Source organism: Xiphophorus hellerii, chromosome 20, assembly GCF_003331165.1.
Source record: "Xiphophorus hellerii strain 12219 chromosome 20, Xiphophorus_hellerii-4.1, whole genome shotgun sequence".
Classification (NCBI taxonomy): domain Eukaryota; kingdom Metazoa; phylum Chordata; class Actinopteri; order Cyprinodontiformes; family Poeciliidae; genus Xiphophorus; species Xiphophorus hellerii.
The window spans coordinates 1,676,537-1,693,296 of record NC_045691.1 but is presented as its reverse complement, the minus strand read 5'-3'; the positions used below and the strand labels follow the sequence as shown (position 1 = coordinate 1,693,296).

The window sequence follows — 16,760 nt, the reverse complement described above, 5'->3', positions numbered from 1 at the left end:
TTGGGGTGGACTCTGGTCCGCTTGGCGTTCACATACACCTTCAAACTCTGCCAGAGTTCCCTTCAAACGAACAGAGACCAAAGTTTGTATACAGACCAGAGTTTGATTAGCATTCACACCTCCCCAACAGAACCGGACTGCCGGTCACTGGTTAGGAAGACTGGCAGAGAATGGTACAGCAGCTGAAACAGAACATGTTCTTACTGCTTCAACACGTTCAAGGTACCTCAAGAAAAGAAAACCACTTACGAACACAGACCTGACACACAAGTGACCTACCACAGGTTCACAGCCAAATCAAAATGGATTCACCCAGTTACCACTCCCCAAAACAATAACCAGCAATCCAACAAAATCTGAACTGTTGTCACCCAACACAAAAGGTCACAGCAACAAGTGGTCCACTGCCACAAAACGTTGCTACACAAGTCAGGTAAGCAAACGTGACCGACAATATGGAGACTGATACCCACAACGTGATCATCCTTAGCATGGTCCAGCACCAGACTCAAAGTTACTGCTGTCTCACAGCCAGCAACACCAAAAGAGCGTCAAACCAAAAGTGAGCCGACATCTCCACAACACCAAAAGGTCACATCATCATCATCATCATCATCACTTAACCAAGTGTTCAGGATTCTCCTCATCACATATGACCAAACAAAACAGGGAGAGCCACACCCACAACAACCCCAGCATGGTCCAGAACCAGACTCTCATGGGATTCCAACAAAAACATGGGCCAACTCCTCCACCAGAAAGGTCATCTCACAACCAGGCTCAAAGCACACTTTTTCCTTCCACTGAACTTGAAACTCAAACAAGTCCGTTTGCTGCCCACCCGTCAAACCAGTGACACTCGCCATTAAGGAGGGAGACGAGACCAGACCAAGCTTAAACACACCAACCTCAAACAAATTGAAAATTTCTAAAAGTGCCGATAACATTCCTATGTGACACACAAGTGAACATCATAATGCTCTGCCATCATTATAACTGCTCTTAACACACATCGCCAATACATTCTTTAACCATTAAAAGCCTCAACCTGATCCATGGTTTATAACGACGGACAAGTGACAATTTAATGCACAATAAAACTCAAAATGACCACCCACAGTGTGTCCCTGCTAACTGCCTAGCGAAGAAGCTTACAAACTCATCCCTCGTCTTCGGGAGGCGTAGCGATGGGTTGTTATGCATTTAAAAACCAGTGGCACGATAAAGGCGACCAGCAGGCTGAAACCATGGAATGCTCCCGAGCCGATGAAGGGAAAGGGGATAGGGAAGCTCTACCCGCCGTACCTCCATACTAGGAAACAATGTGGTGAAGCCCCTGTTGAGAAACGCCGTTAAAAACTGACACTTACTTGACACATTAAAAACTTCACACTTACCTATATCGCTAAAATCAAAGCCATGGAACAAGCATCCCGCTCCAACATCACAAAATGCACTGCACGTTATCCAAAGCACCTGCATATCCCCCAAGAGCGCACAAGTCCAAATAAGGACAACTACGTCACGGGGTTCCTCCGACACCAATTAAACGCACAGAAACGCTAACGAGCCACAAATCCAATGTGAAACAAGCGCTCAAACAACAACGTAATTCAGTCAAAGGGTAAGAAAAAAAAACTTACCGAACCAAACAGAACTCACAGAACCGTTTGAACGAGCCCCCAATTGTTACGACTGACTCAAAATAATAACAAAACCTGGAGACCATGCAGTGGTTAAAATGCATAAAAAGGAATATTAACAAAAACAACAATGGATGATGGATGTCAGTATCAGTGGTGTAATGTGGTGCATGAGAGCATATGGAAGTGTTGAAGTGCAAAAACAAAGACAAACCCAAATGTGCAAAAGGAGGGGAGCTGAGGCCTGGCAACAAAACACCACAAGCATCAAGCGGCAGAGTGGACACTGAAGGCGACCCAATAGGTGGAGACGGCCAGGTTTAAATGCTCTGTGCTCCAAATGAACAAATCAGCAGCACCTGTAAAGGGGAGGAGCACAAAGACAGACAACAAGACACCTGCAACCCAGCCCATAAGGCCCAGGGCCGTAACAGTAGAGTATTATTTGAAAATGGTCTCAAAACAACAATAATTTCTGAGAAAATTTCTCATCCAGCAAAATTTTAACAAGCCTAACTCTCTCGTGCATTTTCTCTCTATCCCTTCACTCAATACCCAACGCTCCGGCTCTAAAACACACACACACACCCCTACACACACACACACACACACACACACCAGCAGCACTCAACATGCGCTGCCATTAGGCTGTCAGTTCGTCAGGCCAATAGAATAAGTGCCGTGGATTAGGCTGACACACACAGAGGGAGAACGGCCGGCATACTGAAGAGGTGACAGACATCCTGTCATAAAGCTCTCCCTGTCTTTAACCACTCAGACAATCAATAACAGTCAGACCTAATCAACTTAGTGTCATTTTCTTTCTCCATCCCACTTTTATTTTTCTGCTTCTGGACGGGAGTGACGAGCGACACAAAAGAGGACAAGACTTATCTGCTTCCCCACAGTCTCGTCCTTTCACCTCATCTTTGCTTCCAAGCTCTTTTCTTCTATTATTCATCCCGTCTTTCCTCTGCGATCCCGTCCTTGTGACCTCATCCTGTCTCTTCCTCCTTTTCTCATTCTTCCTCAAAGTCTTTCATCTAAACTTCACCTCCCGAACCTTTCCTGTCCTCCCTGCTCGTTCTGTTTTTTCCACTTCCCCTACATGTTCCTGTCACACCTCTCACTAATCATATCAAGGCTGTTCTAATTGACCTGAAGGATGTTAAATCCTCCTCAACTCCTTTCATCCTTTTTGTCCTTGCTGCCAAAGAAAATCAAACATAAATTGGGAATATATTACCTGAACTTGAACAAGAAAAGCTAAAAAATAAATCATTTTTATGACTTTAACCTCATTAAACAAGCGTTACATTTGACTTTTTTTCCTTCCTTGCTGTATAAAACACATCTATATGTTCATTCAAATCTTATTTCACCAAATTTAAGACCTTTCCGTCTAAATTGAGTTCTTTGCTAACTTCAAAGCAGTCAGATTGAAGAGGGAGAACAAGGCATCATCAGAAACATCCCGGTGACTGAAGGCTTGTGCGCGTGGGAACCTCAGATCAGATGGACCAATGTCGCCCTCTAACGGAACACATGCGAACAACACCCTGAAAAACTGTTTCTAAAGCAAATTTACAGAGAAATTCACAACATAAAATTCGATTGTGCGTAAAAATGTCCCAGACGGAGGTTTTGAGTGCATTAGATGAACATTAAAAAAGGGAAAGCAAATGCAGCTTTATTTACACGTGGCTGTAAAATTCAGTTTTCACTCTTCAGCAAGTGATATAAACTAAAATCTTGTCATTTTTTATTTATTTATTTATTTATTTTAATAGAGTTTGTTTTAGAGATGAAGGAGTTTGATTTTGCGTTTGGAGATTTTAATTGAAAGAAACGAGCCAACAGGAAAGTCCCGCTACATCTTTACGCGCGAACAGCGGCTCAGTCTGTGGCTCCGCAGGAACACAGAGGGGAGATGTATGAAGAGTTAAAGGAGGATTCAGAGCTCGGAGACAGTCTCCCCTTCAGAGCAGCCTCTTTCTGCGATCCTACAGGTCATGAATACCAAGCAGAGCGGGCTGGGAGAGCAGCATGCAGACAAAGCGGACAGGCTGCTGCACTGTCATGCTGAAAACCATCGCGGTAAAACTTCAGATCCAGTAATGAATCCATGATATCTTAAAAACCAGCAGGAAAGCAAAGTTTAAACAGACAGCTGAGTTTACAGAGCGGATGCGTTTTGTTTACATATTTACTCAACAATTTGGCTGTTATATTCTTACACAAGAATGTGTAAATAGTAACATAAAAAGTGAGTATTTCAGGATTAAGTAAAATGATGCCCGGTGTTTTAAAGCTTTTCCAAACTTGCAGGTTTCTCCATCTCCCCGGTGCGTAAAAAGCGCTCCGGAATCCCGGATGATCCCGAAATGTTCATAGAAATTCAGGTAAATTGGCTCAGACTTCTGTCTCCTATATTTGGACCTGAAGGTCGTGGAAAAAGTGAACATGGACCTCTGATGGACAGAAATGTGCCATGAAACCATGTTTACAGATTTCAGGGGCGCAGATACAAAAAGGGAAAACTTTTCGAAATGGTTTAATTTGGACTGGTGTTTAAAACAATTTAAAGCTTTAAAGTTTGATGAGATTCCTGGAGGGAAAACTTCAGTCCGCGGAAATTAAAACTCTGAACACCTGAACTTTAAGAATTCAGCAGATTCTTTGTGGGTCACATGTCAAGTTTTCTCCGCGGATCAGACATGAAATCAATCCCCACAACAATCTAGATTCTTCTTCTTTTTAAAGAAACTTAAAAAGGATAAATAAATTAGAGGAATTAACGGAGTTCCTACCTGGAAAGAACTGCGCTTCAGTAAATCCCAAAAGTACCACGCAGAGAAAAGCAGTCGGCAAAGCGCGACAATAACTCCGTTCATCCATCTCTTCTCCTCTTTCTGTTCTGGTTCTGTTGCACTTCGCCGAACAGAATCACTTTACATACTCCAGTCTGGTCCAGCTGGCGGCTTCCCGGTCCTGTCTGCAGGAGGAAGGATAAAATCCGCGCATTGGTGGACGCAAGAACCAGACAAGTTGGAGCTCACTCTTCCTCTCTTTCGCTCCTCTCCTCCCGGGGACGACAAAAAGTGTTTGTGCGTAACTGCGCGTGTCCTTGCGTTTGTAGGCGTGCGCGAGGGGAGAGGGGGACGGCCGTGTGCGTGTTTGCGCGCTCAGACGGTCTGTGACACACTGACGAAGAGTTGGAGAGGAATGAGGAGTTGTGCGCACCACGCCGGGTGCTAGACACGCGCGTAAAGACGCGGCGGTTACCGCGCGCAAAGTTTCCGGTGATGATTTCAGATTAAGATGGAGGGATTATTGCGGAGGAAAGTGAAAAATTAAGCAAAATCGAGTAGGATGTGAGAGAATCTGGAGGTAATTTATGGAAATTTTGTTGGATTTCAAACTTTTTCTTGTAAGGTTTTTGTTTCTGTTCCCCGAAGTCAAACAAGTTAACACATTTAATGACACAATCTGTCATTAAATGTTGATATTATATCTTCAGATAATATTAAAATAGATTTTTAGTTACTGTTCTCCAGAAAGTTTAAGTTTATGACGAAATAAAATTTTTATTTCCTGTAAATTGAGAAAAAATAGAATATTCCATTTAGGTGTTTCACAGGTTCCGTTTAATATATATAAACTCTTAATTAACTCTTGTGAGTCTCTGTGTTTGATTAAAAGCTAGAGTTTGGAGGTTTTTTTGGTTAAATGTTGGTTTTTATTTTGTAGGGCAGACATCGCATCTCTTCCGCCTCGCCGTTTCCTCCAGCTTTACGCGCCAGCTCCCGCAGGTTTCCCCCGGGTCCCGCCGCCTGTTTTCTCCGCAAAGCGATTCGTTTCACGCCCGGACTGAACTCATTCTGCTGCTTTTCGTTCTCTGAGTTTCCCTTTCTTTCTGTCACTAGATCCGTCTGTCAGCGCGGCATTCCTGTAACTAGAGCTGCTTTTTATTAAGTCTACCTTCATTAAAATGCACCTAAACACACACAAAGTGCACAACATTATTATTTCAAACTGATTTGACAACAATTTAAAATAAAACTTCCATCAAGGCTCACTGCTGCAAAACCCAACTCCAACACACCCGAGTTAAATAAATGTCTCTTCACCTTCTGCATAACTTGATGAATTCAGGTAGTTCATCCACTTGGATCTGATACTCAGTCAGATAATAGTAGTTTTTAGGTTTGTTATGATTCTTTAAATTTCACTTATCTGCTCTTTTGATCATTTTTGTATTGCTTATTTTCTTGTCTTTCACCATTTTTGTTTGTTCTGTTATGTTTTAGATTTGTTTCGTTGCGTTAGTATTTCTTTCTGTTCAGGTTTCCTTTCCCAGCTGTTAATGATTTCCTCATTTGCTGCTACCATTCCCAGCTGCATCCACTCACCTGTCATTAGCCCTTCCAGTTCCTTTGTTATTCCCATTCCGTCCTCAGTATATTTAGAGGAGGGTTACATAATATAATATACAAAAGTTCTCATTTTTCACTTTTTTTTTTGTTCTTCCATTTGGGTCTGTACTGATTCTAAAAACATCCCAAGCACTTAAAAATAATGGTTTTTGCCAATAACTTCATGTTTTTTGGTGTCTGGAAAATGAGCCATTTCAAACATCTTCCGGAATTCCAGAAGCTGCCCGTTACCTAGCAACCCAAGCTGAGTTCCAACACATTTGGTCAGCTGGTTTTACCGGTATATACACTGTACAATGACTGCTGGAAAAGATAAGTGTTTTGTTGTTCACTTGCCATCCAGAAATCACTTGGTGCATTCTTATTTGTGCAGGAGGCTCCACTTCTGCTTTTCAAAAATTTGCAGTTGTATAATTGCGGATCTGTTTGCAGCCATTTTCAGTGTAAATGTTGAATGTTGGGGCATGACCAGCAGCAGATTATTTGGATTTAAAGTGACAAGAGGCCCTAATAGCTCATAATAGACAGAGCTAATCAGACTAAAATCTCATTATGTAAGAAGGATTTTGTGCAAAAAATGTAATGAACATGTTTTGTAATGCCCATAGATCTATTCTAACCAATTCTATTCAATCTGAAATGAATTGGTAACTTAATGACTAAAGTAAAAGTTGAGCTGAAACATTAGAATGCTACTGAAATGTGACAACGTGACTAAACGTAAAATTATATTTACGACAAATCAGTGCAGAATCAGACCAGGTCACTGTTTGTTATGTTTTTTTCCCTCATCTGAACAGACCTGCAGAACCCTCTGGTGCACAACCACCGCCCTCTTCCCTGCAGTTTGGTCTGTTCTGGGTCTCAGGATTGATTTCACTCAGGCCGAAAGTTCCCCACTGGGGACTGGATGACCTTTCAGCGACTCAGAATGTGTCTGCATGTGACATCCGGGATTACATTAACATCATCCACAAAAAATAAAACAATATGTCAAATGCTTTAATCTGAAGTAACAAGCAGCCGTCCACCCATGAAACGTTCACAACTGACCTAATTCCTGCAGTTCGCTGAGTTTCTGCTAATCTTTCTTTTACTCTATGGAGTTTTTATTTCTCACCTACAATTTTAGAACGAATACTTTGGGTCAGTTTTTTGGTTTTATAAACACAAACTGCAAAAACAAATCCTACAAAGTGTTTTTGTCTAGTTTCTGGTGCATATGTTTTATTACATTTGAACTGAGGCAAAACTAAGTATCAAGTAACTTTTCAGCAAAATATAAGAGCTTGTTTAAGTCAATAATTCCATAATGTTGATTTTAAAAGGTACTGGTTCAACTGGAATACTATTTCATTTATAATAAGGGAAAAATGTCTTTTTCTGAGTGAAATAATCCGCCAGTTGAACGAGTTCTTTATCATCAATATTAATGAATTATTTACTTAAAACAAACTCCTAGTTCTTGCTAAAAAGTTACTTGTAGGTTAGTTTTATCTTATTGAAACTGCGCTGAGATATTTGAGTTGTAAATTAGACCAAAAATTCTTGGTAAGATTTGTATTTTTTGCAGTGTGGTGTGAATGTAAAATCTTTAAAAACACAAAAAGGCGAACACATGGTTTCTAATGTTTCTCAGCCCGGTGCCCTTCAGAAATCCCCACTGACTCTCTGGTATTTGTCTCCGTCCCTTTCCAGGTGAGCGTGACAGGAGGATTTAAATTCAGTAAATTCCACGCAGCCTATTGGGACGGTCCAGGCCGTATTTATCTGTATGACTTAATGCTGCTCAGTTCGACATGATGGCTGCCAGGAAGCGAAGGACGGCTTGTTGCTCAGCACGGTGCAAAGCGCCGTGGTCGATCAACATGGCTGTGTTTTAGAATGGCAGATGCCGATATAATAACAATATTCATCTACATATCCAGACTCTTTACACTAATTGTTTATATGAATCCCTGCATCCCTGATCCAGTAAAACGTCACCCACTGTTGCTTGAATCATATCACATTATCTATTTTGTGTTACATCTATTGTGTTATTGATTTTGAAACATATAATTATGCAAATAGATAAATTCCTGCTGTAAATAGTGGTACTTTTTAAATGTTATTGTTGGAATATTATCACTTGTTGTCGATTTGATCTTTATGGAGTGACAGAGCAATAAAAGGCTGATATAACTGGTTAGTTAGTCAGACTAAAATAACTTGTTATTGAGAAAACCATTGGGAACAAAAAAAGGTTAAAAACTCATTATCTCGCAAAAACCATTGAAAAATGAACTTCTCATTTTGAGAAAACTATCAGCAAAAAGAAAATGCAGAAAATGTTCACCTTCGTCTTCTGCACAATGCATCCGGTTTGCATTTCAAACTCAGATCTGATTGGTACTTCAGATCCAAATAAGAATATAAACAGGAGAAACATTTTACTGCAGAATTGCAGCTAAGAAGAAAAAGGGAAATGAATTATGCAAGTTTTTAGTGTTAGAAACACCTGACTGATGTGTGTGAACCTTTAAGTCGTCCAGTTCTGCTGTAACTGAACATCACAGTATTAGTTCCTTCTTTAGCCTGAGAGCCTGAAGGTCTGCGTCCTTTTCGACCTCCCAGATCTTCTCTCCTCCGCCTACATTATGAATTTCTGTGCTGACAGGTAATGAATATTTCCATTATTCAGTGCTGCAGAAATCAATGTCTCATTAACATGAGGCCATGTTTGTCCAAGGCACGATCGGGACACAAGCGTCCGTATCCTCTTCACCTCTACATCATCACTTATTTATTACAAATCAATTATGCAGAGTCGCAGCAGTTTGTTCAAGTCTCTTCAAGTTCACTGTGACGGGAATTATTTCAGGACCAGTAAATTATAATAATGACTCTGAACAACTGGATTAAGTATTTGTTTAAAGTCTTCAGTCCTGATGGAAATGGGAGGAAATCATAAAACTCATTTTAAATGCATTATTTGTAGTTATTCTTAAACACATTTCATGTGCTCAGGCACATCCAAAAATGTCTCTCACATGTATAGGTGGATTTATAGTTCCCTGCAAAAGTATTCCTGCATATTGAGCTTAAATGCTGTAAAAGGTTTTTGTCCTAAATTTCTACTCATTGTATATTGAAGGCTGATAAGTTTGTTACTCTGGTGGAGTGACTGGAACTGTGCAGCACCACTTAAAGTACCATCAGTGCAAATACAAAAACAAAAAAACAAACTTAGAGCAGTAAAATAATCCATTCAACCAAACAGGTTACAGGAGAAATATCCAAGTATAATTTAAGCTTGAATATTGACATTGAGAACGTCAATAATCAGTGTTGTATCAGAGAACTAGGACCAAATTAAAACCATTTAAATTACTATCATAAAGTCATAAAGTTACTAAAATAAACCCTTATGAGAATAAAGTTGAAATAATACCAGAACAAAGTTGTAATATTATGACTTTATTCTGGTTATATTACAATTTTATTCTTGTAATATTACAACTTTAGTTTCAAATAATTTCAACCTTATTCTTGTACCACATATTGTTGTAATTTAATTTTTTTTTCTATGGGCCTAATACTACGTCCTACAAGCCCCACCAACATTGGATTTTTTTTTTCTAAAATAGCAATGGCGCAGTGACTGATCAAATCAAATCAAATTTTATTTGTATAGCACATTTCAGCAGCAAGGCATCTCAAAGTGCTTTACATCATAACAAACACAAAAAAACACAAAGTGATGCAACAGAATCAACAATCAAAACACGACATTCAGTCAAGTTCCATCGATAAATTTGTAATTGATTACATTTCAAATACAATCCTAAACAGGTGGGTTTTAGTCTGGATTTAAAGCAACTCAGTGTTTCAGCTGTTTTACAGTTTTCTGGAAGTTTGTTCCAAATTTGTGGTGCATAGATGCTGAAAGCTGCTTCTCCTCGTTTGGTTCTGGTTCTGGGGATGCAGAGCAGAACCAGAACCAGAACCTGAGAGGTCTGGAAGGTTGATACAACAACAGCAGATCTTTAATGTATTGTGGTCCTAAGCCGTTCAGTGATTTATAAACTAACAACAGTATTTTAAAGTCTATTCTTTGAGCTACAGGGAGCCAGTGGAGGGACTTTAAAACTGGTGTTATGTGCTCTATCTTCCTGGTTTTAGTCAGAACGCCAGCAGCAGCATTCTGGATCAGCTGCAGCTGTTTGATTGATTTGTTGGACAGACCTGTGAAGACGCTGTTGCAATAATCAATACGACTGAAGATGAACGCATGGATGAGTTTCTCTAGATCTGGCTGAGACATTAGTCCTTTAATCCTGGAAATGTTCTTCAGGTGATAGAAGGCCGACTTTGTAACTGTCTTTATGTGGCTCTGGAGGTTCAGGTCAGAGACCATCACTACTCCCAGGTTTCTGGCCTGATCGCTGGTTTTCAGTTGTAATAACTGAAGCTGTGCATTGACTCTAGATCTATAACTCTAGATCTGTAACTCTAGATCTATAACTCTAGATTGTTCCTCTTTAGGTCCAAAAATAATAACTTGAGTTTTGTTTCTGTTCAGCTGGAGAAAGTTTTGGCACATCCACACATTTATCTGTTCTAAGCATCTGTTCAGTGATTGGATGGGGTCAAAGGTCACCTGGTGACATCGTAATATAGAGCTGTGTGTCATCTGCATAGTTATGGTAGCTAATATTATTTCCCACTAGCTTATAACCTGAGCTAGTGGGAGCATATAAATATTGAATAAGAGGGGTCCTAGGATTGAACCTTGAGGTACACCACTTGTGCCTGATTGTTGATTGTCACTAAACAATCTGGACCTTTTTGAAGCAGCTCATTTTCCACACACCAAACACCATTAACTTATTGCCAGAAAAAACTGGGTGTTTTTTTCAATGCTTGGGTTGTTTTTAGAAGTAGTCGAAACTCAAATGGAAGTAAAAACGTGCAAAATGTACATTTTGCATAATATGTCCCCTAGATTAGAGAGCGTCTTTGGTGCTTTTTGCTTTTTTAGCACAACCGTAATTTAACTCTAGATCCACTGTGGTAGACCAGTCGTTTGTGTAACTTCTTGGTCAGCAATATACACCAGCATGTGGTAATCCATAGGATGTGACAAGTTTTCATATCAAAAGTACAAGTTTCCATTATTTACTCACCATGTCACAATAACGGTGAGTTATTAAAGCCCCTCTTCCACATGTCGCCCTCTACAGTCTTCAGCTTGCCAACAGGTGTTTCTTGTGACCTTTAATAAAAGGAAAATAAGACTTCTGCATTTTACCACAAAAAACCCTGAAAACATTTGCTATTCTTGGCATGAGAGTGATTGCTTTGAATCTTACTCCAGCCTGAGCACGAAGAAACTTGAGTCCAGAGTTCTCACCCTACAAACTGCATGTCATTTTGGCTTGTGATGGAGTGTGTAGCACTGATGTGAAGAGAATAGGTCCTTTAAAACAAACAGAGATCACTTAGTTCAACAGTGATGTCTCTCAGAGTCATATCTTTGGAGAATAGATGTATATCTGCAGGAATGCATCTCCAGCAGAGACAGTTCTCAAACCTTTGACTTTACTGAAGGCTGTCAGACTGTGAGGAAATCTCAACACGGACCTAAAAACAGAAATTATATCTCTCAGGTCCAGTTATTGTATTTTGTGTTGCTTGTTTCTGTGGAAAAACTTATACTGACATAATTTTAAAAACATTCCCTGTAATAAATAGCTTAGAATTTTCCATTCTGTATGTTCTGGGCAAATGAGAAGAACAGTATTCAGTCCGCTGCAAGCCAACACAATACAAACCATGACCCGTTGACAGGAAACAGGCCCATTATGCACTTGCGTTAGCATTGGCTAAGTTAGCCGCTAACCTAAATAACCGTTATCATTAGCCTTGGATAGGCTAACAACTAGCATTCCTAGGCTGCTGGACTCCAACTGGTACTTTTTTCTTTAAAGAAAGCTTTATCGGGCGTGGTGTGGTGGCGGAGGGGATAGTGCGACCCACGTTTGGAGGTCTTGAGTCCTCGACGCCGTCGCGGTTCGATTCCCGGACCTGGCGACATTTGCCGCATGTCTTCCTCCTTTCCTGTCAGCCTACTTTCGTATAAGGGACACTAGAGCCCACAAAAGACCCGCTGGAGGGGAGAAAAAAGCTTTATCCAGAAAAATGGTTGGCATACAATATTTGTAAGCGACATAAGTTGGATTTCTATACCTGTTCTTTTTACAGAGTTCACTGTAATCCAACGGAATATCAAGCATAAACATGATGAACAACAAGGCGCTGAAGTTCGCTTCCGATTGAGACCTCCAGTTCGGCAGGAGGTTAAAGGTCATCTGGGTCCGCCTCATTTTTCTGCTACCGTGAGCTTCTTCATTTTGCTCTAGCTTAAAAACGTCAAATCTCAGACTCATCAAACAAGGACTACTACATTTTTTAAACTAAAAGCTGGATATTTAAAGCCTATTTTGTGATTTGTGAAACCCTTATTTGATTCGTGAAAGTAATAAAGAGATATATTTATGCATTCACAAATGACTTATTTTATGCAATAAAAATAACTATTTTAAAATCCTGTAATATAATTTTTTTCATGAGTGGGAGAACTTCAATAATCAGTGTTGTATCAAATACTTATTTTCCCCACTATATCTGCAGAGTTAAATGTAAAATATTTCTTTTGCCGGTTGCAGCTATGCTGTGAAAGCAACTCTAAAATATGTTGCCCTTTTCTTCTCTCAGTCAGAATATCATAAGAATTGTTTGGCCTTTTATGCCAGCTCAGCATCCTCACTGCACCCAGATGCAGGCTGAACCTGAACCAATACCAGCTGACAGCAAGCAATACTGAGGGGCTGAATTATTAATACTGTTTGGGGTTTTTTCAAACACCAATAAACTCTTAGTAAATACTGCATAAATCAAGCTGTCTAAACAGGAAGTTATGTTTCTGCAGAGAACAGTTAGAAAAATTTAATTAGATTGGTGCAAAATGTGGCTGATGAAAGGACTTATTCCTTATTATGTCTTAACATTTTTGAAGTTCCCCATCACTGAGAAAAAAATTGTTTTTTTTCTATGATTCACCTCTATCATGCAATACTGTAAGGACAATAAGCGATTGTTGATTACAAGGGCAATTTCCCAGGGTGGTATTAGAAATGGGGTGTATGCAGGCCATTTAAAAAATAAACACAAAAAAGTTTTTGGCTTTTAGTTCCACCCGGCATGAGTTTTCTACTGTATCTTTTTACTATTTGTTGTTTTGGCCAGAATGTGGCATTATGTTAGACAGCAATAGTAGTTCAGGGACGAGGTGAAGGAGATTGATTGTTTTCACAGATTATCTGTCTCATAACAAACTGTCACTACATGGTGGCAGCTTTAACAAATATGGAAAAACATATTTTTTATAAAAGTTCTATACTGCAGCTTGAAGAAAATGCAACTACATAGCATTTTTTGAGAAGTCTGAATTGCTTCATGTACATTTTGCATGTTGCTTTGGACTGTTGCTCGTGGGGAGAGACATTTCAGTATCTAAAACTAATAGAAAAAACTTTAGCAACTTTCTTGCATACTGTATGCGAACTGTTGGATGTGAAATTCATGAGCAGTAAATATTGTGCTAGTTATCAGTATTGGACCAAAGAAAGCAAGGCAGTTGCAAGCCTTTAAAATTGTGGTGCTTTTGATGGGTCAGATAGACTCAAAAAATTGTAACAGCAGCTGCATGGGGGGCCCAATTTAATTTTTTGTCTGGGGGCCCAAGATTCCTGGCAGCGCCCCTGCTCTGACGCATACATTTTTTAAGCTGGAAGGTCAAATTTCGGCTAACCGTCTAATACTTGTAGCTGGACTCGTACGAAGGTGATTTGAAGGATTCAGCGAATGTGCCACCTAGTGGAGATGTGGGGGAACGCGGTGAGAACATCGGCCTGTCAGCCTGGGATTACTTTCCTGGTGAATCAGAGGCATAACAAAGACAGGCTGACTTCTACCTGCCTTAGCGCATTGATACTGCACCTTGAAATGTTTTGCAGGAAGGAAATGGTACAAATTAATGTAGAAAAGCATTTAGGATTAACACCAGAAATACTTTAATTGTCGATATTTTATATCCAGCTCTCTTTGTGCCGGTTGGAGCCTGAGGAGCCAGCATCTAATTGAAATCCAAACCAGCACTTTACCTGCACATAGAAACATTGATTCTCCCTGGAGACACAATTGGCATTATGGCAAAATACATAGAAAATTGCTTCTAAAAAATCTCATTTTCCATTTAACTCTGTGACAGGGCCAAGTTCTTACATTAAAATGATGTAATGAACAGACAGAATACAGGACAAGCAAAAAAGTTTAAATTAGTTCTAGGATCTATCACAAAAGACGAGAATTTCCAGAGAAACTTTACCTTTAAATCAGCAGTTTCGGAGCAAAAGCTACATGTGAAGCTTAACATTTAATTCAGTCATTTTTATCTCTTTAGATTAGTTTTATTTAGCACAAGATGATCACTGTAGAATCTGGTAAAACATACACTCATGTCGAATCAGAAACAAAAAGACAATGAATAAAGGAAATTTAGTGACAGATCAAATCTGTCAGCAGGAAATCCCCATTTTCATCTGTGGGACCTGAGAGTCTCCATTTCCCTGTCAGAAGTCATTTCCCCCCATAAAAGGAGACAACATTTCCATGCAGGTGGTCTTTGGGTGGATTGTGAGAACATGAGTGTGTGCATACATGTGAGGTGCAAATGCGACCATGCACATTTCAAAGAAATTGAAGGCTGGATTTTTTTTTATATGTGATTGGGAGTGATTTACAGCTGCAGGAGAGACAACATCCATCTCCACTCAGCCTCTCTCTGCAGGAATGATGGATGCCTCTCCGTTTGGGAAATCAGAAAAATGGAAGTCGTTCACAGCCGAGCACTCACTCGGTCCTCAGATCTTTCCCTTTCTCCTGTCTGCGTCGACTCACAGAACCTGATCCATTTAAGTTTAGCTCTCTATTTGCATTGAAATCACATCAAGGCAGGGTGCAGAGTAATGAACCAGCACAGCCTGAAAAGGAAGGCAGGGGGCAAAAGAGGGAGACCGAAATAAAAAATAAAAAAACACAAAGGTAGACAGGTAGCAGCGTAGATCGCTGACAGGAAGAAGGAAAGAAGCTGCAAAGGAATAAATGAAGAAATAAAAAAGGTAAATTACAGGAAAATGAAGTGAAAATCAAGTTAAGCAAAAAGGGAAAAATAAAAAATGTGGAATCTGAGCAGAGGAAGTTTAAAAAGGAATATTATGAAAAATCAGTAGCTAAGTTTCCACTGACATTAAAATTTTGCAAATTGGAATTATAAAAATAAGTTTGCCAAAGACGGCAGTGTAAAAAAACAAAAAACACATTTATGACAAAGTTTTTGCACTAAGATTATGTTCTTTTTTGGCTTTATCGGAATTAATGTATTTTGCAAAAAAGCTGCAATAGAAACATTTTTCTCACATGAATGATGTGATCAAAAGTCGGAAGTTACTACTGCTGGAAACAACGAAGAAGACAACAGGAAATGATAGGAGAAGGATATTTTTTAATGACTCGTCATGTAAACAAACATTTTCATGTGTGATTTTAATAGCGTTTCTTATTTAATGGAAATACAATACAAAGTTTTGTTGATTTTTGTAATGGAATCCATAGCTGCATTTGTAATGGAAACGCAGTTATGGATTCGAGTTTGGGACTCAATTGCTTAAGTCAGATAAACTTATGATCAATTATTTTTGTGTGTTTTGTTTACAATCCTTTCTCTGTTTTTTCCCTCAGAATTCTGATTTTCTTTTTTGTGTCAATTTATCAGAATCCAAATAAATAACTAAACATCCCTAGGTGTATGTTAATTATGTTGTTAGTACATGAACATAACAACATGAATGTTACCTCCTTGTTATAGAATTTATAAACCTGCACTTTATCCACGATGAAACTTATCCCAAACTTACTTGATAGATTTGAGTTTTAAAACTAGATTTTTCATAGTTTAAAATATTTTGATTCTGAGAAACAAAAGTCAGAATTCTGAGATTAAAGTCAGATTTTTTTCATCCATGTCGATCTGTCCGTGTTGAATATTTTTATCTGCAATAAGCCAAGAGCAGCTGATCAGGAGAACTGGGAACATTTCTGGTTTGGTTTATGAGGGCTGGTGTAAACCCGAGTCAGTGGCCGGGTTAAAACAGAGAAGCTGTTCACTGTGCTGCAGACATTTTGATGTGCGACACCAAGGCCGACTGCCAGCTGAGCCTCTTGCTCAGAAACCGAGCGTTTAGATGAAATCAGGATAGTAAAAAGACTAAATTTGGTTCAGAAAAGGTAAGAATTAAAAACCACAGAGCATTAAAAAAACGAGTCAGCCAAACGAGTGAAATTAAGTGACTTGTTCCATAAAAGCCCTCAGTTTGAGACCGAAAGTGCACACAGTGGGAACGGTAAGCTGTAACGCCTGCAGCAAGGGCATTAAACAAAATAAAGCACTGCCTATAAACCTCTGTTCAGCCTTACAAAACAAGTCAATAAATTCTTACATTATTGCATATAACATGGTCTGTATGACATGAAAAAGTGCTTTGCAAACAGCATTTTTAAACAACCTAAATGACATTTT

General features: G+C 39.4%; 1 protein-coding gene across 11 annotated transcripts in view; it reads right to left on the bottom strand.

The window, feature by feature from the left end:
- ptprt (protein tyrosine phosphatase receptor type T) overlaps positions 1-4,873 on the bottom strand; it is a 334,801-nt gene extending 329,928 nt beyond the window's left edge. For all 11 annotated transcript variants that reach the window (XM_032549166.1, XM_032549170.1, XM_032549167.1 and 8 more), the window contains exon 1: positions 4,454-4,873. In XM_032549166.1, coding sequence (XP_032405057.1) covers positions 4,454-4,541 — 88 coding nt within the window. In that variant the 5' untranslated portion in view covers positions 4,542-4,873. The remainder of the gene's footprint in view (positions 1-4,453) is intronic.
- Between the last annotated feature and the right edge of the window lie 11,887 nt (positions 4,874-16,760).